The 22,426-nt window shown below is 42.5% G+C and overlaps 1 protein-coding gene across 7 annotated transcripts in view; it reads left to right on the top strand.

Moving 5' to 3' along the window:
- The first annotated feature begins 241 nt into the window (after positions 1-241).
- The window catches only part of Samuel (SAM-motif ubiquitously expressed punctatedly localized protein), a 49,021-nt gene continuing 26,836 nt past the window's right edge, over positions 242-22,426 (top strand). For 2 of the 7 annotated variants that reach the window (XM_043211422.2, XM_017253217.3), the window contains exons 1-2: positions 242-712; positions 10,043-10,186. In XM_043211422.2, coding sequence (XP_043067357.2) covers positions 10,164-10,186 — 23 coding nt within the window. In that variant the 5' untranslated portion in view covers positions 242-712; positions 10,043-10,163. Of the gene's footprint in view, positions 713-8,372; positions 9,319-10,042; positions 10,187-22,426 lie in introns of those variants that run through there. The other 5 variants (XM_070276652.1, XM_070276650.1, XM_070276651.1 and 2 more) reach the window with 3 other exon arrangements.

The raw sequence follows: 22,426 nt of genomic DNA, 5'->3' as shown, positions 1-22,426 counted from the left end.
TCGCCAGCAAATCAGATCTCTTTATAATGATAATAATCACTTAACGAAAATAACCTGCTGCACACAAAAGAGGAAAACGAAAAATCTCTTCTAAAGCTTGCGCTCTTCGCTCTCGGGAGACTCTCTTAAAGCAGAGCGTGCCAAGCGAAATTCATTCATCAACAACCAGTTGTTGTTTTTGAGATGGTCCCACTTTTCGCTCCCAAAAGCCCCAACGACGATCCAGCGATCGCGCTGCACAGTTATTTTCGCAAAGCTATCGAGTGCGGTTCGTTCGATGCGGAAGCTCTTCTTTTCTTTGGAAAGGAGACGGCAATCATATTCTCCGAGACAGCAATCATAATAAATTCAAACAATTAATCAAAACGCGGCGATCGATCGATGAATTGTTTGGCTATTGAAAGAGAAATGTTTATTTAATTGCATGCCAGCTATAAAAACTTAGCAACAACAAGTGCCAGTGAATTATTGTACTTAATTTTAACGTACAAAATACCAGTGAGCGATTGTGTCAGTGTGCGTCTCGATTCTAGAATTCAGAAATGGTGCGAGAGTGTGCGTGAGCGGCTTTATCAATTGCTCCACATAAAAGTTTTTCGTCAAAGTGTTTGACAGCAGTGTATAGCACCAGTAACAACAACAACAACAACACAAATAATCACAAATTCCCGCAAAGAGAGGTGACGGAAAAAAACCATTGCAGCTTAAAACGGTAATTAATACAAACATACTTTTGATTTGGCCATAAGCAAATGATTCAGCAAATGTCCGCCACAAGCAACTGTAAATGGCATTTGATTGAACTACAACTACAACAACAATTACTCTCACCACTGTCAGTGGGTGACAAAGCCGAGCGACGCAATGCTTGCAATTAGTGTGTAACTGTTTTAGCCGCCGACGCAACTAGAAAAGTAGTACGCACAGGGCCCCCTAAGCAGTTTCCAAGTCACTCCCTTTGCTGCAGGTGTGTACAGTAAAGCCAGTTATTCATCTAAAAGCGATCGGTAATGTACATACATACATATACTACAACGCAAGTCTAAGTGTATTTTTTTAAGAATACGCACAAATAACGGTGAAGATATTCTTCAAAAATTTCTCGAAATTTGGCGGCATTTTTTACCTATTGGAGTTTTTCATAAAAAAATGCCCAGTGGTTCTTTTTCGAACTATTGAGATAATATTTTTCAGAACACAAGGTCTGTCTAAGATTTTCAATTAAAAAGGATATGTTTTTTTATGTATAATATAATGTTTTATAAGAAACTTTAACATAAAACTCTGTTTTTCTTAAAAAGAAAAGTATTTTAAAGATACAGTAATGTTTCATATGATTCTTTTTGTTAAAAGTTCGCTATTAAAACAAGAAATTGTTCAGATTTTCAAAAATACTTCAAAACACCTTTCGTCATGACTTGTATGGACACTTTTCCGAACTTTATTTTGCATCGTGTCGCCCGCCTTTATTAATTGGCCAGCGTGAGGCTACCTGTCTCTTGCCGTTGCTTTGAGTTTGTTTTGGGGGCTCTCTTTGAAACGGCAACTGAAAATTAAGCACTCTCCGAACCCAAATCTGAATCTGAATCCGAGTGCGAGTCAGCCCCTCTCTTGTATCCCGTACTGTTTCTTCTTCATTGTTTTTACAGTTTAAGTGGCGCCCATATCCGGCGTTGGTTGTTGTGGCTGCAGTTGACTTTGTTTTTGGACTTGATAAGCGCACTCACCTTCATCGCTCCTCCAGAGCCGCCTGCCGCCCCTCTAACCCTTTTGTTTTCGGTTAGTTGTGAAGTTGAGAAGTGAAGGTGCATATTTCATTCGCATTTCCAATGTTCTGGGCTCTCTTCTCGATTTGCTGGCCTTGTCTTTTAAAGTTTAGGGTAGTTGGCTTTCGAGCGATTACGATTGTTCTGAGCCTTTGTGATTCAGGTGAAGTAGTTGGTGGTAATGACCAACTGTTTTCGGCCCATGGCTCATTGATTCTTTGGGGATTTACTAATTGAAAAATGTTTTCAAAGTGGACCCTTTCACTTGTATTACCCTTGTTTAAAGAAGGTATTATGGCTTTGGTCAAAACGTGGGTAATGCAGTGAAGAATCAGCCTCAACTTAGTTTTTAGTGTGCAAATTTTCTTCCTTATTTTCCCTCTTATATAAGTCGGCACATCCCAAGGTGGTTTATAACTGAAAATTCCGGTGTAACTTTGGTGTTTTTTAAGTTATAAATTTGAAACTTTCTAGGGTCGTTTTTTTTTTTATCAAATATTCACATTTACAAAATTTTAGAAGGATTGGTCGACTTAACCTTGTAGCTGCTCTATAAGTGATAGCTGGGAAGTATCATAACTTTCGTGGTCATGATGTAAGTTTTCAAACTTTACTCAAAATAAATTTTTCTCTGCTTTCTTGTTTGTTTCAATCTCGAGTTTGGAGTCTATTCTTCATTATGATCCAAAATATGTAAATACTTGGCGAGAAATATGTATTTATGCAAGAATTGACCGTACATAGGGGTTCTATAAGTATGTTGGTTAACTGTGAAGGCTTTTCGTGAGTTTTTCTAATCGCACAGCCCCCAGAGGAGACAAACAGGCCATCTGTTGAGCAACGAGTAACGATCTCAATCTGCCTGAAATGCATTTGCCCGGTTGCAGTTGATGTCTCAAAGTTCAGAATGTGAGCAGAAAAGCAACACTTTTCGGTTCTCGTTTAATTAAAGTTCAGCACCTCACTCAACCCCAACCCACTCGACTAAAATCACGACATTTGCGATCATTAACACAGGCACTCGCACTGATATGTACTGGTACGTTTGTATCTCGTCGCATACACGACAGACACACACATGCGATCGAGTGTGGGCGCTCAGATCGGCACTCGATCATCTGTGGAAGCCGAGACAGACTAAGTGGATGGATGCTTTGTTGAGAAATATGATTTCATGCGGCGGTTCAAATCAAACAAACGGCGAACCTAGGCAGAGAGAAAAAAATCAAGAAAACACACTTGCGGTGCTGCGGTCATCATTTAACCTTAAAGTTCGGGCCAGCTATCGTTGATCTGTCAGGAGATCACACAAAAAAGGCGAAAGAAATCGCAGAGCATAACAAAACGCGATCGATCTGCTCGAATCACAGCGTAAGCCCTGATCTTCGCGACGAATCGGGGAGCCGACAGAAAAACGCTGACAGAACGCGGCGAGTACATAAAGTAAACTTCGAGTTACCCCCTCTTCAGGGTAGCGTTCCGAGGATCTGGCAAGTTCATGTGACAAAAATGTCAGAGTCAGCAGACGGGGAGCCGAATCGGTTTACCCAGCGCTTGAATTCATCTCGAGGCGAAACAAGAGCGAACTGATCTTTGGCAAATAAGAAGCGTCTTTTCGTTATTATTATTATTGTTATTTTTCCTCGTTTCGGGCCAGAACGGGTTATGGGATGATGATAAAGTTGTGCTCTGATGCAGAGGTTTTGTTTTCCTCAAATATTTATTTGGGAGTCCGCTAATGACACGGCAAGAATAAAAGAAAAAGCGTCAGGGCGCAGGAAACTCTTGAAACTGTCACCATATATGGATATAAATACATATATATCTAAATAGGGGACAGTATTTTTGTTCGTTTTTCAAGTGACTCGAGCGACTGTGGGGTAAGCAGTTATGCGGCTGATTATATGATGATATCCGATCTGCTTCTCACCCTCGGTTTTTTCCGTGAGCTGGCGAATTCCATTCACAAACTGCACTTGTCTAAACGGAAGTCAAGACTTCCAAAAAGGTCACACAGATTTTTCAAAGAATTGCTTGGAATTGAAATGAAAAATTCGGATTAAACGGCAAGAATTCAAGGTTTGCTCACTTACCTGGCAATGGCTCTAATGAAATGGATTGTCTTCCAGACGCATAAATTCAAGTTTTAGGATCTTAATGAACTTTACAGCTTATCCCCATTTTATTAATGTTTTTTTAACGTATCTCTTGCTGTTGTGTCTAGTCTCCTCCAGAGTTTATAGCAGAAACGTGTTAATGGCTGCCTATGTTTCTGCTTCAGTTTCTGACTTTGTTTTGGTTTTTAATATAAATATTTATATGCCGTCATGGATCGGCTAAGCGCCTAATTTCCCTTTTTATTGGCTACAGGTTTGGTAGGGCTGGATTTGGATTAGGCCTGTCTTAGGTGGGTCACGGGCCCTCAAAGCGAATGACGCACAAAAAGTGGGTGAAAGGTGATCTTACTTCGGTTAGCTTGGATAAGGGTTTAATGTTCCTAACAAAAAAGGCAAAAATATATTAATTTTCTTCTAAGAAGCACTATATAGCTGCAATACAGGCTTCAATATCCACTTCCACCCATACCCATAGAGTGTGCCAGACCCACTCACGCCCCTTGACTATATTCAGATCAGTTGCAACTCTCGTGAAGTGAACTCGAGGCGCGCAATATGTCGCTGTCATTTTGGGGACATGGTTGCATGTGTGCAGCTCTGCGCCTGTGAGTATCTGTGTGAGGGCAAATGGGTGTTCGTTTTGAGGTCTGGGCATCGGTCGATGTCGGTCGTTCGGTCGGCCTGTCGGTCGGTCGCTTGGTTGGTTTGGTTGCTTGGCATTAGCATTTTCAGTGTTGCTTTATTTTTAGATGCACGCAAAAAGCAAAAAAAAAAAAAAACTGCAAGTGCTGTGTGTGTATGGGGCTGCGCCAACGCTTCAATTTTGCTTCGAGGTGACTGACTGACGATCCTACCACATTTTTGACATTTTGTCAGTCGTACCTACCCAGCCACCACTATCTTTGAATCGTTAATATTACAGAGCATTACTGTGCCAATCCATCTTCAAAAAAAATAGAATATCGCCACGAAATAAAGTCAGATGCATATTTTAAATCCCACACAAGTCGTATCTCTCCAGTATCTCTCTGAGTTCGTCATCTTATAAGTAGTCCCCTAACCCAATACCACCGAAATAAGGAATTACTTAGTGAGATCCCCAATGGAACAAGCCAAGAACATGTCGTCCCTTTAACTCATGCAAGTTCATGTGCAGTTCATTTTCGTTGAGGTTTCTGGAGGCGCGTGTTCCCCTTCCAATGAGTATGAACTGGCCGGAAAAAGAGGCATCAGTCTCTGTACCAGTTTATGTCACTCGGCCTTCTCTTGCTGGGGCCTGCGATTTGGCAATCTTTGGTGATCGTCCCACACAAATACGTTTGGCGACACGAGCAATACTTCAACACACCCTGACTTGCCCCTCACCCCCTTGAGGCCGCCTGATGGCATTCTCCGGTATCTGCGTCCAGGTTGTCAGCCGTAGACGAAGGTGTTTTATTTTTCTTCTCCAGGTGACACTGCGCCCTCTCGCATTGCCAGGCAAAGACTTCGATCTGCTCTTAATATTTCTTCGTTATTTGATTCATTGAAGTACTGCGTGGATGTAGTAGATATAGCCAGACATACATATGTACATATGTATTTCATATCATTTGAATTGCAATTAGAGGAGATACCCGGTATAATGTTTTAATAATATCTGTAAACTTTGCAATAAATGTTTAAACTAGATAGATTAATTATTTATTGCCGTTTCTCATTGACAAATTGTTGAACAAATAATGCAATCTGTGAGGTGTTAAAAACAACAAACCGGGTAACACTTGCTCTTGAAGCTTAATCAAGGCGTGTAAATCTAGAAGATCCTAACTATTATATCCTCCCAATCTACCAGAAATAGAACTGTCATTTAACTAAAATATTAAATACTTATATAGCTTGAATCTATAAGATACCCACATATATCCCCAGAGCACATATAACCAGCAAAAATGTATCTCAGAGATACTTGAAAGGGGCACGCTGCCTTTTGTTCTTCTTGGCAGTTCGGAGAATTGTTTTTTTTCGCTCAAGCGAACTTGCAAAAGATCACAGACCTTCTGACCTCTCCGATTCTCTCTGCGAGCGCCCTGCAAAAAATATAGGTATACGAGCAAAAAAAAAAAAAACAACAGACCCGGGTTGGGACAGCCAGAGATATAGATACCGCAGTGCCACAATATATGCATGTCCCCTTTGCCCCCCATGCCAACCCGCCGTCACCCCGCGACGACGATATCGTCGCCGTCGTCGTCGCTTTCAGAGTTCTAAAAATATTTCGCCGCCAACTCAGGTCGCATTGTCGGTCGTCGGTCGTTGGTCGTTGGTCGTTGGTCGACGCAGAGATCCCAGCCCGTCATGGCCTGGTCGCCTGCGCTCGTCTTTTTGGCTTCGCTTTGGGTTAAGTGTGCGGATCTGGCATCTGTAGACTGGCAGCCTGGCTATATATACGTCCTCTTCCATATATTGTACATGTAGTATATATTTATACATATATTTATTTCATTATAGCCTGGCACGGGGCATCTCTCTGGCGTATTCCCATCTTGTTTGCAATGGAAAAGTACGAGAGGCTTAGTTAAGTTTTTCAAAAGATAGTAGTGCTTGGAAAGGATCTTATATTTTTAAGATCTCCAGGCTACCTGAGCAGGCGAATCAATTACCATTACTTCGAATTTAGTCTTTCGATTGAAAAGCCTTGGGCCGGGGTCGGGGCGGGAGTGGGAGTGGGGAAACAACGATTTTTCATTAGAATAATGCGATATGGGCAATTAATATGCATATGTTTCCGATTCGAGCGCTTGTTGGTTTGGTTGCGAAGTTCAATCGAACAACAACTGGGCAAATAGGAAAGTGCAATGCAACACCGCCAAACAGCAGCAGCAACAACAACAGCGGCAAACAATCGAACAACTGCAATATGTCTGCCTCCCACTCCCACTCCCACCCCCACTCCCAACCCCACTCCCCCTCCCACCCACATACTACATAGCTTTGTGTTGATTGACGAGTGACGAGGCCAAAGTATCAAATGGCCGGCGACGACACAGATATGCCCCCGTATACAAATACAGTTACAGAATACGCCTACACTTTGTTATCCATTAACCCTGGACCCCCTCCCCCTGCCGACCACCTTTCCCCGCCCCGCCCGGTCCGACCTAACCCACCCAACCTTTTTTACGAGAGGGGTCTTCTGAAGTTGTAGCTAGCTGTTCTACGACTTTATCGTTCTCGCCAGCTCATTTCCACTTCCACTTGAACTCTGACCATCTGACCTTCAGTGAACCCTTTGCAGTGTGTGTGTGTATGAGTGTGTGGGGGATCGGAGAGAGCGAGACGGGAGTAAATCGAGAGAGCCATTCGGCCGTGGAGCCAGAAATACAGTGCAAACTCAGTACTCATAGAAAGTAAAAACTACGACTCTTTCCCTGGAGAATTTGGTGACTTTTATTAAAAATAATTGTCAACAGATTAAATATGTTTTTTTAATTAATAGTCCTTTATTAGATCTTAACAAAAACTTTATTAAATCTTGTACACATTTTTTGACGTTGGCAGATTGAGATAAAAACCAATCAAGTTAATATTACATATACATTTCCTTAAACACCTGTCATTGGCCCGACCACTTACTGTAGTGATAAAGCCCCACGCTCTCTTAAGCCCCAATCTCTTCACGCCGTTTGTTTTGCTACACAGCTGTTTTCCGGCTCTTTGATACTCGCTCTCTTGGCTGCACGTGTGCTTGGAGTATCGTTTGTTTTGTTGTTTCTCCGATTCTCTTAATACTCTATCTTGGAGTCTTGTTGTGTGGAAAGGAGCTTTTACAAATACAAATTATGCATATAAAGCGTAAATAGTTCCTTAAGATAGGAATGGCTTAAGAAAGAAGGCTTGATCAGTCTATTATATCTATAATTTATTATTTTGATTTATATTTTCTACTTTTATAGATTATATTTTTTGTTAAATTTTCTTAAATGTAACTATATAAACATGTTAAGAGCAATTTTTGTCAAGTTTCCAGTAACATTTTCCATTTTAATTGGGAGTTTATAGAAAAATGATTCTGTGATTCATTTTTAGGCTCTTTTTTTCTCGTTAATTCATATATTTTCGGTCTTGAACCACGTTTTCTTCAAATCTGGTGAAATAATGTTTCTGAAACATTTTTTTTTACTCCAACACAATAGCTTACTTTACACAAGCTTAATACTTACCATACTTAACAATACTTCGAAGGCTTTTTTAATTTTTAAAAATTAAATATACATACATAAATTTTAATTTTGACCCATAATTTAAGGTGAAACATTTTAAGAGTAATAGCAGTAATATTTTAACATCTTTTTTCGCCTAAGTCTTATTGATATAACTAATTGTAAGGCCAGCGATAATATCGAGTCAAAGTGGTCTCCCAACCCAACCGAGAGGGTATACAAACTTCGACTTGATGAGATATCTCTCATACTCGTTTTGTCTTATTTGTTGGGGACGCTCTCGGCACTCGGCTCAGTATGGATTCGGTCGTTGTCGAGTCGTTGCGGCGGTCAGATTCGAAAACTCGTGCAAATTCGAAAAAAGCATAGGCTGGCGCTTTATCAGTGATTCTCAATGGGCCGAGTAGCGATCAGCGATCCCCGACCCGCGGCGCGCGCCTAAGCACCACACAGGCCAAGTGGGTTGACAAAAAGTGCTCAGTGCTCTTTGCTCGGAGTGACGACAATTTCGTGTCCGAGTTGTGTAAAAAAGAAAGTTCCCGGCCACCGAGGGTGTAAATCACATAACCGTAACGGTAACAGCTTTGCCGGGAAAAAGGAGGAAAAAGGCCACAGTGCGGCGCAACTAATCCCGACTAAAAATAGCCCCGAAGAGATAAAAACTCACTCGGCCCTCAAAGCACACGCGGACAGATATTCCGCGTATTGTTTTTGTGACCGTTGTTTGTGGATATTTATATTTTTATGTTTTTTTACACAAACTCACGTGTCTAACGACACTTTGCAGCGCCGAGATACATACAGGTCTCTTTGGGAAGCTGGGCACGTGACCACCAATTAATGAATCAGGCAGGAGCGACCGACCCGGCTAGCAAAAGAGAGAGAGTGGTGGTAAAAAACGAGAGAAATAAGTGATAACGCCAAGAAATCCCCAATCCCAATCTTACGCAAATCGAGCGACAAAAGTGAAACGCAAAAAATCAAGTTTAAAAGTCAAAAGTCACAAACAAAATGAAATAAACAATGCTTCGAAAGTTCAAAGCTACAAAACACAAATGTTAATTGTGCAAATTATATTATCTCCACCGAGATCGAGAATTAAGCTTTAAATTAATTAGTGCCTGGCCGAAAATAAATCATTGCAGTGCAACAAGTGGCCTACAAGTGTTAATACTATTATATTCCAAAGTGAAATAGTTCTTGAGGCAACTAGCAGTAATTTTGAATCAAAAGGTAACCAATCTGTCAGTTATGATGTCCATAAAATAGCAATAAAAACACAAAGAAAGAATACAAGAAACATACATTTGAAATGCATACTTTCTTGTTTAAAAAAAGGGGGAATGGATGTATCAAAAATCGTAAAGCTGTTCCAATATTTGATAGCCCACGGAACGACCTTAAACTTTTCTTTGTTTTGTTCAGTCTGTCTGAAAGGTTAAAGTTCCGATACAGTTTTGACGGAATCACAAAACCCGTTTCGCTGTCAATTTTGATGGTGAATTGGATCGAGTTTAATAAAATTCATTAAATTATTCCAATTGTTTATGTATTTTGGAAAAGACCTCTTGAAAACAACCCAGTCTCAAGAATAGCTGCTAAAATAGTCATTCTTTGAGAAAAGAAAGGCAAACTTGAAGCGAAAAATATCAACAACAAGCACACTTGGCTATATTTGACAAGTTGCAAATTAATTAACTAAAAACCCGCAGACAGGTGAATAGAGATACACTCGCAGATACAACCGCCACATAAGCTGCAGCGATTACCGGGGCTTGAATTATACAAACACACACACACGAATTAGCAGCATAAATGGCCAGGCCAACAATTGCTGACAGCTAATGGAAGAGGTAGTCGAGCGTAGTGCTGGAATAGCTTCACACATCTCATGATTTGTCTTCCTAGCTATTTTATTTTACTCACCATTTGTTTCCTGCCTTCACTTCACTTGCAGCAGCCAGCAGAGCCCGAGAGATACCAGCTTATCGCCAGAAGGAGGAGGTTGACGACTTCGGAGGTTTGACAATATGTTGAGCCCCCATAATGAAGGAAATTGACTCGGAGACGTCAGTAGTATGGCCAGCCTGGTGTTATTCCGGTGAGTTTGACTACTTTACTAATAAACTATGATATTAAATAGATCTTTGATGGAATTAGTCAGTAGAGTGGGCTAAGGTTTCACACAAATCCTTGCCGCTGCTCTGGTTCGAGACATTATTTATGGGCGTGTGACATTTTTGTGCTACTCCGTGATGGATTAATTATATTGACCAATGTTTCGGGGGCTTTTCGCTTAGGTCTTACTGTGTCTCATTGGCTCGCAGAGACAAGTAGCTCAGCCATGATGTCATGGTGCCGTGTTCGTGGCTCACCTTTGACTTTTGCTTTAGCTTCGGTCAGTCGGAGTCAGAATGCAAAATCGAGAATTTTTGTTCGACTTGCACGTTGTGAAACACAAAAAGTTATACATACATGAGTGCAACACACACAAGTATACACAGAATCGGTAAAAAGTAAAAGGCAGAACTGGGATTTTAAATAAAAGTTGTGTGTCATTTATCTAATTTTCTGAGAGATTTATTATTCTGTTAGAGACTCTAGTGAGTTAAGGGTATTGGAATTGAAAAACTTGTTGAAGAAGTTTCCATTTTAATTAATTAATTAATTAAATAACTCCCAGTCGCAGTCTCAACTGTACCTGAACTGTTAACCTTTTGACCAAAAAAACCAACCGATAGCCTCTCCAAAAATCAACTCGATCATCGACAGTGTATTTGTGAGAAAATTAAGCATTCAGCATGCAAATTTTTATTAAATTCGAGTAAATGCCCCTCGAAAAAACAAAAAACATCGGCCGCTACTTCGATCGAGCCCGGCTCTTGACTTTGACCGGCTGCAGCTCCTCCAAATAAGGTAAACAGTAAGGTACCGAGCTGGGCGAGCAGGCAGGTACAAATGAACGCCCAAATGGCCGACAAGTGGCGATAAAAAAGGAGGAACGAATGGAGCTCCAGCGGCAGCTAAAATGAAAATAATCAAAAATAAAAATAAACAATAAACTGATGCAGAGACGGGGCAGCAGCGACGACGACGACGACGATGATGATAATGATGAACAAGATCGGTCGCCGGCTGAAATTAAAATGCAAAACGAGTCAGCGCCGAAGTTGAAGTCGCAGTCTCTGGCCGTCCATAAGTTGAGGAGCGAAAAGGGCAGAGGCGAGGCGTTCGGGCCAGGACACAGATACAGTAGCTCCCCTAGTTCTCATAGGTTGTGATTGAATTGTACTTCCAGACTAAAGATACTGCAAGGGAGAGGAACTAATGGATTCACTGAATAAACTAGACTGTTAATATATTTTTTTAATTAATGAAATCACACTCCAAGCCCCACTGTACTCGCCCGATATTAGAGGTTACAATGCAGCCTCTGGGTTCTTGTTTGTCTTTTGCGCTTTTCACTCTTTGGCACTCAGCTCGGCCTGCCTGGCTGGCTGGCTGGTGGATCTTTTTACTTTTGCTTGACTTGACTCTGAAACCTTTTACGCGAACTTTTGCCCTGCGAGTGGCCATGGAATGTTGACTTGCTGTCTGTCTGAAAGCCAAGAATGGCGACTCGCAGTCAGGCAGAAATCAGCGGATAAGGCACCAGGTAGCCGGCACTAAAGTGATCTCTGAATACACTTGTTGAAGGGGGATTTGGCCCAAAGACTGGCCATTACTGGGCCTTAAAACAGCGTCATAACTGATGACTTGAAGAGTAAATAATTTTCATTTTTTAACCCCAATGGCTGGCTTCTGAAATCAGTCGTAGTCCCAAAGAAAGGGCATTTGCCCTTGGACCTTCGAGATCGCGGCAAGACCCTTGTGCTTTATATGTCGATGGCGTGCAGTAAGTCGTCTCCGGCCACATCCATCCTCGTATTTTTTATGTGTGCTGCTCAACTTTGCACTCGGAGCAGGGGCAAAACGACTTGGGACACGCACACTTGTTGCTCTTTGGCATTGGAATTGCTTACGTGGCATGCAAGCTGAAAAGCACGTTGCACGTTGCAAGTTGCAGTTGCTTCTTCTGCCGCTGCTGCTTCTGCTGTTGCTGCTGCTCTTATTTATTGTTTGTTGTTGCCGTGGTTATGATTTGCGATTTTTTCCTGCATATCGATGGCCACTTGGCTGGGCCCCTCGCTCTTATGGGCCTTGTGGCACGGTAGCCGCCGCAGGGCGCAATTATGCCACTTGTCGGAATTTCACTCGCCGGACCGACTGAGCTGTGGCGCAGTCGCGGTAGCTTCCACTCTTTGTTTCGCCAACTGATCTTCCAGTATTCCCAAATACAGCATGATGATCCCTGCAGAGATTAGTTAGTAAGATAGAATTTTGGGGGAAATTTCACTTGGCTAGTACCCACTGTACTGTAACTTTTGCATACCGAGTATGTGCGGGCCTTAATTCCCTCGTTTCTTTCTTTTTTCGGCCGCAGCCTGCGAGCCTAGAATCGCAAATGAGCAAAACGTGTAAATTATACGCGTCGCGGTCACAGCCCAAAGCAAATAACAAAAAAAAGGAGAAATATCGAAAAATTCCGGCTGACTGCGGCGACCCACAAGCAAAGTCAGGACCGAAGGCACACACACACACTCGTGTGTACTCGACGTGTGTGCCTGATTATTGGCTGCCACTCAACTCAGAGCCAGGTTGGGGCGAAGCCGAGCTCGCAGTTCAGCTATTGTCATCCAGTGGGTTCATTGGGTATGCCGGCACACCCGCGCGAATACAATTCTGTAGAGTCTGGGGGTTGGGGTACTGCGACCTCAACAAAGGAGACTGAGTCGCTTTCAGTCGCTTTTGCTGCGAAAGATCATCCATTAGGGCTTTCTTCTCTTAGAAAAAAGTATACCAAAGTTTGGTGAGGTATTTTTACAGCCGTGGAGGTTTCTAATATTTGTTATAAGATGTCGACTCAGCAATATAGCGACTTAAAGAGTTAAGAATATTACGCATACGCCACCGTGTTCATGTAAGAAGACATGAAGACAGACATCTGCCTTGATAAGCTTCCGATCTTCAAAATAAATACAAAGGTGTAGATTCTACACTGTAGAATCTTAAATGATCTTAAGCTGATGATCTTAAGAAATGATCTTAAAAACATCGACAATACTAGCAAGTTCTCCGTGGCACCCCTGATAGTATTAAATATGTGAATAGATACATATTTTACATAGACATCCTTTCTTTTTTACTAAAAAACAAATATTTTTCTAAAAACAGACACCTTACTTGCTTAACCTAAATGATGTTTATTGTTGGTTATTATGGTTAACTCCATAATACATATCCCTCCATCTATACGACTTATAAAAAACGTACTTTCTTGATCCCCACATTTCATGCCAAAAGTTCAATAAATTTCGGCGACCTTTGGCCCTCGCTAGCCATCCCCCTGGACAGCTTACCGATCTCTAATTGCATAGTAATTGATATTAATTAAGTGCCTTCCGCTGTCTCTACTTTTAATGAGGCCATTTCACATTGGCTGGCTCTTTTTCGGGGTTCTCTATTTTATGGATAACCAATTACCAACCTACCCACACACTCTGGTCAGCAGAGTGACAAATAATTAAAGTTCCCATTAAAAAAAAGCGAGTTGTAGTGCTTGGCTGTTGTGAAGACCAGCCTTTACGTTACCAATTGAACTTGAACTGAGCTGCCGTGTGGCTCAAAAAACAAAACATCATAAAACAAAAAAACAAAACAGCAAAAAAAAAACCTTAAAAAATGTTAGGCGCCCATAAATTTTGAAGTGTTTCTGTCTCTTTTCAGCTACGTCGGTGTGTAAGTGTGTGTGGTTGTCGGTGTTAACCATGACTGTAACAAATTTAACGAACGTCATTGAAATGCCATGAAAAATGTCCATGTAATTGTCAAGTCCAAGAGCGCGCAAAAAGTTGAAACTGAGAAGAAAAAAAAAACACACAACTACTGCTCAATAAAATCACCACAAAAATAATAAAAAATGCATGCAAAGTTTGCGCCTTAAACCATTAAAGTGGAAGCCAACTCGAGGGGCTTCCAGCGTTTTATTTTATTTCACAAAAAAAAAAAAAAAACTCAAAACTTGGTAACAACAAACACAAGAAAACTCACATGCCACAAGGTTGATTCTCTTTTTATATAAGCACTCACACACACACACGTATGTATGTATGTGGATACCAAAGTGTAGCCCCCAAAAGCAACAACAACTACACCAACAAAGGACAGACAACGCTTTTAGAATTCAATTAAAAAATCATTGAACGACTCTCGCGCCCTGTTAAATAAAAAAAATAAAAATAAAAATAAAATAAATTATGAAGAAGCAGCAGCTTAAATGGTAGGGAGTGGGAGGGGGCTGGGGTCAGACCAAGCGGCGATCATTGGCGCAGATATTGACAAAATGTCGCAACGTGAGCAAATTATTGATGAGTTGGCAGAAACAAAAGAACAGGCAGGCAGGCAGGCAGGGGGGCATTGGAGCGACTGCGAGACCCCATATAGTATAGGACCTGGCCGGGCTGGGGATCGGCCGGAGCGGCCCGGTTGTGTGTATCCCAAAATGCCATTGCTTATTAACATTTTAAAGCGATTTGTAGGCGGGCGGCAAGAGAGGGGTGCTGGGAGCAGGGAAGCACCCGTAAACGACCTCAAAAAGGCAGCGTCGATCGGGCCGAGGAATCGGGAAGTTGGAGACAGGTGGGTATACAGATAGAAGTCAGCGGTAGTACACTCTGTTAAAATAAAATTCTAAAGGACTTTTGATACGATGCTTGCATCAATGATAGATCATACTATAAGGATCGGTCGACAAGATCCATCAGATAACAAGAGGGTTTTATTGAAACCTTCTCAGTTTGGTAGACCCATCAGACCGAACTTTGGGTTTAGTGGGTAGTACAGATAGGTAGTATCGATACAGTTCCATAGTGGCCTCAGTAAAATATTATTCTAAAGGACTTAATACCTACTTACTACTATACTTACTTACGATAAATTGTAAACCTAACTTTTTAGTTTTATTTCAGACCCATCATAAAGACCATTAAAGACCATTAAAGACTTTCCGTTTAGAATTCTTCTGGGTGGGTGTATGCCAAAAATCATCAAAATCACTTCATAGGTTATAGGATATTTGAAAGAGAGAGATAGTCCAATAGAGAAATACATCCTTCAGATACCAAATACGCAAAGATAAAGCTTTTATTGTAAACCTCTCTAACCCATCTCCGAAGACCTTGCCTTCTTGCCTTTTAGAATTTTTCCGTTTCTCCAGTTTTTGTGCGTTCGGCTCGGTTTCTGATTCTGTTTGCCTTCTTTTCACGATGCGCGTGACCCCAAACAAGCAAACACTGCTGGCCATGTTTTCAGGCTGGCCTCGACTTGGCTTTATGACACCCAGCTCTGAAGCCCCAGCCCGAGCTCGAGCCCGACTGTTTGATTATTCAATTTGAAAGTTATTCATTATGCGATCACGTACTCGAAGCGGTCGAACTGTAAGCAAAGTGCGGCTTATGTACGGCAGCAGCACTCGAACCTCTTCCCGCTCAGGGGTCAACGCTCGGGGTCCGAGTTGTCAATCAGCCAGCAAGTCAGCCAGCGAGTCAGCTTGGCCAAAAATCTCTTGTTTTCAACCAAATTGAAATTCTGACACATTATTTATCTGCTGGGTTCGGGCTTGGGCGCTGCCTCTTGTATTTTTGTTTGAATGTTTTTATGTGGCCTCTAATGAAGTTTTCACTCTGGGCCGCCGTCTTTTTACGACGCCCAGCGTCTGTAACCCCAAATTAGTTGCCGCCAGAGTCGCAGCCAGTTTCCTGTCTCGTCCTTGCCACCGCAAATGACAAAAAATTAACAGGCCCGCGATCTGCCATCACTTTGGCTTTGGCTTGTACCTTCGAGTCTAATCTTCGTCATCTGGAGGGGCTGAGGAGGTGGCTATTTGGGGATGGGAGATGCCGGGCTGGCTTGCCATAAAATTGCCATTAAATTGTTGCCGGTTCTGCTGATTTTTATGTTCTCTGCTCGCACACTGAGCAAACAGTGTTTATGAAAACTATTCAGTTGCGGCTGCTTAGTTTTCCAGCCAATCTTTTCTGCCAATGTAGTTGCTGTTCCCCTGGCGCTTTCCGAGCTGTTTACACTTTTACCTTCCGTCATCTTAGTGGCAGTCGGAGGTTCGTTTTTTATGCCTGCCTGGCCTCCTCCCAGTCCCTAGTCTGGCATCTGGCATCCCCCACCCCGACCTTTGGGCACCTCCTGACGTCTCAATTAGTTGGTTGCTTGTAGATTTTTGCGGCTGGCCCCGAGAGTTAGTAGAACTATTAAAAAATGTTGTTGGAAGAGCAGCGCCATTTCACGGGGATCGTTATCTGGCAGCCGGATATTGCGAGGATAGTGATTTATCTAGCAGATAATAATGATAGCAGCACTCGTACCTCGTACCTCGCTGTTTAGGTTCACATTCCGGTTATCTGGCTGCCAGTCAAGAGCTTGTAACTGATCTCTGCTCTGGCTTATCTGAAAGCTAACTTGAACTAATTACGAGAAGCAAAATGGCCTCTTTCTTGGACTAGTTTTGAGTGAATTATGTGATGATAATTTTATTCTGGTAGTCTGTTTTGGTCATACACCCTAAGTTCCTTTTAAAGAACCTCTCTGCCAGCTCCTTTTGAGGCCTCCGACTAATAGTTCACACACGCTGGCTGTCAGGACTGGCTTCCGGGAGTAACCCAGAGAAACCGCTTATTCCAGGCCCGAGTCAGGAACCCAAGGGGCGCATTATGCAAACTCCGTAACTGTACAATGGGCATATGTGGCAAGGCTGGCTGAATCCTCTCCCATTTGTTTTGGACCTGCAGCATAATAGTTCAATCACTTGTCGCCTCCAAGGCGCATTCATCTCAGTCGGGCCAGCCTCCAGACTCGGGCCTCCCTTTCTCTATTTGTCACAAACACCAATTTCGTGTGACAAATTTGTATGGCTCGCCTGCCATTCGGGCGAACGATCTGTTTGTGGCTTCTTTGGGTCTTGGAATGGGATTTCTTTGCGTTTTGTTTCGATCTCCAAATATGGGGACTCCTTCTACGAGGGAGACCTGCCTGGGAGTACTCCATGCCTAGATATGTGAGCTGACTGCCAGCCGACTGCGAGTGTATTCAAATGGGCCGGATGAACTCCGGCCGAGGATGGAGGATGGGGAAGCAGTTTGTCGCGCATTTAAAATGCAAATTATCATCATTATGATGGGCCTTCATCATCCCCATCCCCATACCCATCCCCATATCCATCGCCAGCCGAAAATGGCATCATCATCATCGTCATTATGATCATCGGCGGACAGCCTCCTGCCATCTGCACTCCGTGTGCGAAATTGTTGTTGGCAAATTATTACCTTGGCCAAAGCCATAAACATTTTGGCATGTCTTCACGTGCCACGATCATCATCATTGTGTTCGTTACTGTGCTGATCGGGCTCAGCCGCACTACTAGGCGGCCGGAAGGCGGGGAGGCGGACGGGGGACCCTCAGTCAGTCATAAATCTGTCACAAAAATATATATACTTGCATAAAGTTTGCCCAGTCCCGGGTGCTTCGCTGTGTGCCTGGGCTTTGTTGCCTGTTTCTGTGTGTGATTTGTCAATCCGTCATTGAAGCGCCGTTGTTTAGCCCCGCAATTTATGGCGAGTTGCTCTCTTAAAGAGTTACATGGGCTTTAAGGTATTCCAAATATTATATTTATTTTTCCTTTTAGTTTCTTAAAAATCTGTAGAATAATTGCCTAAAATGTCTATCGTCGATTCTGGTAATACTCCAAACTTTTTGAAAAACTAGAAGATTAGTTTAGTATCTTTTAGTACAATTTTAGACAGCTTTTCAGGGTACATTAAGACAGTACTTGAACGTGGGAGTTTCTCTCCTAAAGGGGTTATTTGGGTGTCCTGGCATTAAAACCATTTTTTAAAGTTTCTTATTAGTTTCTACCGATCTTTAGAATATGATTCAACAAGTTTTGTTAATTCTAGTAATACTTTCGGAGATATTTTACATAAACTGTGCTTCTTCGATTGACCGGTTTATTATTATTATTTTTTTTAAATCTAGCTTATTTTTTAATAAAACTAGATTGATCTTGATATAATTTTGGTCAGGACTTTAAGATACTTTAAAATAGTAATTGGACTGTTTTTTGTTCCCAAACATTTATGGGGACTGTTGAATATTGTCAATAAATGTTATGTCGATCATATTACTTTGTTCCTATTTCAAAAAGTTTTACAATTGCAGCTTATAGCAGAGTTGCAATAAAATTTCTCTTGTTTCTAATATTTATTTGGGCGCCTTTAAATTAAAACCCTTTAAGTGGAAACTCCTCATTAATCTTAATAACTCAATGAACAAATTTACACTTACTATTTTGTTTAATTATATCGATTACGAATAAAAACGAGCTAGCAATTGCAGTTTATGTCACATTTGCAATAATTTTCCTTTTGTTTCTGGTTGTATTATTGGGCGCACACTCATTCCGCCCGATCTTTTGTCTGATCCGATAATGCATCCTCTGTTTTTGTCCTCCCGCCCATTTGTTGCCGGCACGCGCTGCTATTATGCAAATATTGGGCTGGTAAATTGTATGGCGAATGCGTTATTTATACTTCGGGTCTCATTGTCGGAGCGGTATGGAAAGGCAAACGGCGGAGTAAATTGGGAAGAATTAAAGTCACCATATAAATCGCTGATAGTTTATGTTCTTCAGCGCCATTATGTGCCAATTCCGTTGCATAAATTACAGCGCCTCCAATTGCAGAGTCTGCTGCAATCATAGGTCTTTTTTAAGGCATTGGGAAAGTCGTTATCGTTGGCAGGACTATTAATAATAAGGTATTGAAGTACTGGTTCCTTAAATACTGGAATGCTGGTTCATTTATTTTGGAATTACTGTTTATTTTTAAGCGGAATTACTTTATTCAGATTTTATTTGCCTGACTCACTCATTTTTCCCCGTTGGTTGCGGTCGGTCTACGAGAATAAGCCCTTTGGGGTTTCAATACCCCCGGACAAGTGTGTTGACCTATTTCGTGGGTAACGCCCAGGGCAGGAGATTCCTTTTTGGTGAACTGCATCTGGATAGCACCCTTCCCCGCCCCATCGCATGTCGCATTGCAGCACGTAGTTGAAAATAAATAAATTCCCTCCCTCTCTCTCTTACCCGCCCACAGCACGCACTCAGCACACACACACACTTGCAGTGAACTCTGGTGAACTGCTGAAAGCAAAAGAGAAATGGCGACAAAGGCGAAATGGCAATATCAATCAATTCGAGTCGCCATGCCTGCCGTTCGCCAGGAGCTTTTGGAGAAGTGCAAAGAGGGGCCTCTCTCGGGCGCCCTCTCGCGAAGAGAGGCAGCGGTCGCGGGCATTGCTACTCGTGTTGTTTTTGTGGCTGCCCGTTGTCGACGTCGTCTATATTTACACTTGTGGCCTCTTATCAAATGGCAGCGGCGCAGTTGACTTTTTTGACGTTTCTGTATACACTCTCTGCCGTGCCAATTGTTGTTGTTGCTATTGCTGAGACTGATCTGTGTACTATATTTACTATGTGTTGCTGTTGTTGTTGCTGAATTTTGTACGCGTCGACCGCTGCTTTGACTTTTTGCTCTGCGGTCGGTCGTCTCTCTGAGTGTTTTTGTTGTATTTTGTTTTAAATATATACAGATCAACAACAACAACAAGCTGGGGGCAAAATGGGAACAGTCAACACGAATCGGAAAAGGCAGCCAGCAATGTTACACTTTGGAATACTTTTTGGGAGTAATATTGGAAGTATTATTTATATTGCTGTATTAAGTATATGTTTTAGTATTTTTTACACTATTTAGACCCCCTTTCCTGTCGCCTTGGGCGATAAGTTCGCGTACAAAGGTTCTGAACTGCTTGAACTTGCTGGTGCGAAGCGGCCAGCGACAGCAAGTGTATCTGTTTCTATATTTAAACCTTTGCTCTTACATGCTCGTCAACGCCTATATGTAAGCTTCCTACAACCCATTTACAGAGCCAGGCACATAGAGAGCAGGAAACTATACTATTGACTGCCTTCTGGGCGATCGTGTTTAAATTTTATAATTGCACATTAAGCATACGCCATGTTGGCCGTCGTAGATGCCGAATGAAAAATAGACAGACTTGGATAGTACTGAACAGTAAACAGATCAAGTACTATTATTTCAACTTCTTATAGCCTGTCGATAACATATTCTCAATTCTATTTGCCCTGTAACCTTGCCCCATCAATCTCTGGCCTTTCAACGGCCTTACATATGGCCCCCAAAACACATTAAACAAGATGCGGATGCTCCTGCCACACTCACAACATGTTAACAGGACAGAGCACAAGGAAACGCGCCCCAAAAACACCCCTCCCAACTGGCCAACTGGCAGCTCTCCTCCCAAAACATTGCCAGTCCATGGATTCTAACCAAGTCCAAGTCCGCGTCCGCGTCCAAGACTCTTCATTCGCTCTGGCCATAAATTTGTGCCGAACTGAGCTTGAACTCGTATGAAATTTATGTGCAACATGCAGCGATTTTGCCAGCTATACATTACAACTGCTACACATGTTATACGGAGATAGTGAAGCCCATGGACGGGGCTGACGAGAATAGAGAATAGGAGGGAGGGGCCTCGAATCTAGAGGCTCCTTAGCGGCTTTCTTTATCGCCAAATATCAATCAAGTCAGTTGCCATTCGCTGCGCATTCCCGGAGAGTTCGGTTGCTCGACTATATAAAGTTCGGGAGTTTGTGGCTTTTATCGACTCCGAATCCATAAAACAGTGCACAGAAATGGGCTTGAACCGATTGTTGGCCATGATCGGAAATGGCTAGTCAAGCAGGAAGCTGAAGTAAACTTTCATTAAAATTTATATTTGTGAATAATATTCCAGAAGTATGCGAGTAAAATGTTAAATATTAAATAGAAAGAGTGCATAAACCTCAACACACCTTGCAACTGAAAGCCTCGATGTCTTCCAATGCCCATAGTTGGCCGAATTAGTGGCTCAGTCGAGCGACTGACTCTTTTAATTGCTGACAAATTTATAGAGCGATGCACATTAAATCGCAGCGCCTAAAATCACAGAAGTGCATTAGCCGAAGACCGGGATGGGGACTGGAGACTGTAGACTGTAGACTGGAGACAGGGGCGCTCCGAGAAGTCGGTGGTAGTCCGCCGACATCGTCATCACCCGTCGCGAAAGACTCAACCTCAATCCCAAATGTGCAGCCAATGTGCAAATTTTTTTCATTTTATTGTACCACTGCTGCTGGTGCTGCTGCTGCTGCTGCTGCGGTGGCTGTCTGGCCGGCTATCATCTAAAACCAACAGCAACGGCTCCGAGGCTAGCGGCAGACACGATCTGTTAGTCCCGGAGAGGCCCGTTCATTTAATTATCGAATTTAATTAATCTGCACTTGATTTCCTCGCCTCAGCCCCGGACTGGCAGTGTGTGTCGTGGCAGGTGCCTTTGGGGCATGCGCGCCAGATGCTGCCCAGCCAGAGCCCACTTCTCGCTCCAACTATCTTATCGCCATCAATTGGCAAATTGTTTTTACATACCTATATAGTTTTTCAAATAAAATAAAATGGTTAGAAATGCTCTATCACCAAGAATTCGAGAATGTGGGATATAAAACGCCATGTTTTATGATGCAAGATCTATTAATTCGCATTCATTGATTATTAAAACTAAACTAATACTATCCAGACTTCAAGGGGTGGCAGGTTCGAAAGCAACCCAGTGGCAGATCAGCGGCAAGGGCTGTAAACACCGACGAGGCTGTGCTACCCACAAAGCCAAGTCTGGGCAATCCATAAAGGCATAGCGGCCACGCGAATATGCACCGGAGCAGCAACATTAAACATGCAACGCAGAGCCAGAAATCGGGCGAACATCTAGTAAATTTATGAACCTGAACCTGGGCCACCAGATGCGGCCGGAGGAGAACGGAGCAGCTGGAGAGTGGCGGGGAATCGAGCAGAAATCAAATTAAAACCAGAGCAGGCAAGCACGAAATTTCTAAGGAAATTTCACCCCGTATGTGGCATGCAACAAGATGTATTTTCTCTGTTAGTTTACTTTTTTTTTTGTGTCCAATTTTTTTTTGTTTTAGATTTTGGTTTGTGGTGGTGCGCCGGGTGGTGCTGGGGCTGGTGCTGGTGGCTGGAGTGGTGGTGAATGACCAAAACCAAAAGCGCAGCAAGGCGAGGCGAGCCAGAGAAGCCAGAGCCAGCCAGAAGTGAGA

Source organism: Drosophila bipectinata, chromosome 2L (genome assembly GCF_030179905.1).
Source record: "Drosophila bipectinata strain 14024-0381.07 chromosome 2L, DbipHiC1v2, whole genome shotgun sequence".
Classification (NCBI taxonomy): domain Eukaryota; kingdom Metazoa; phylum Arthropoda; class Insecta; order Diptera; family Drosophilidae; genus Drosophila; species Drosophila bipectinata.
Note: the sequence above shows the minus strand (reverse complement) of the source record. Positions and strands in the feature narration are given on the sequence as shown.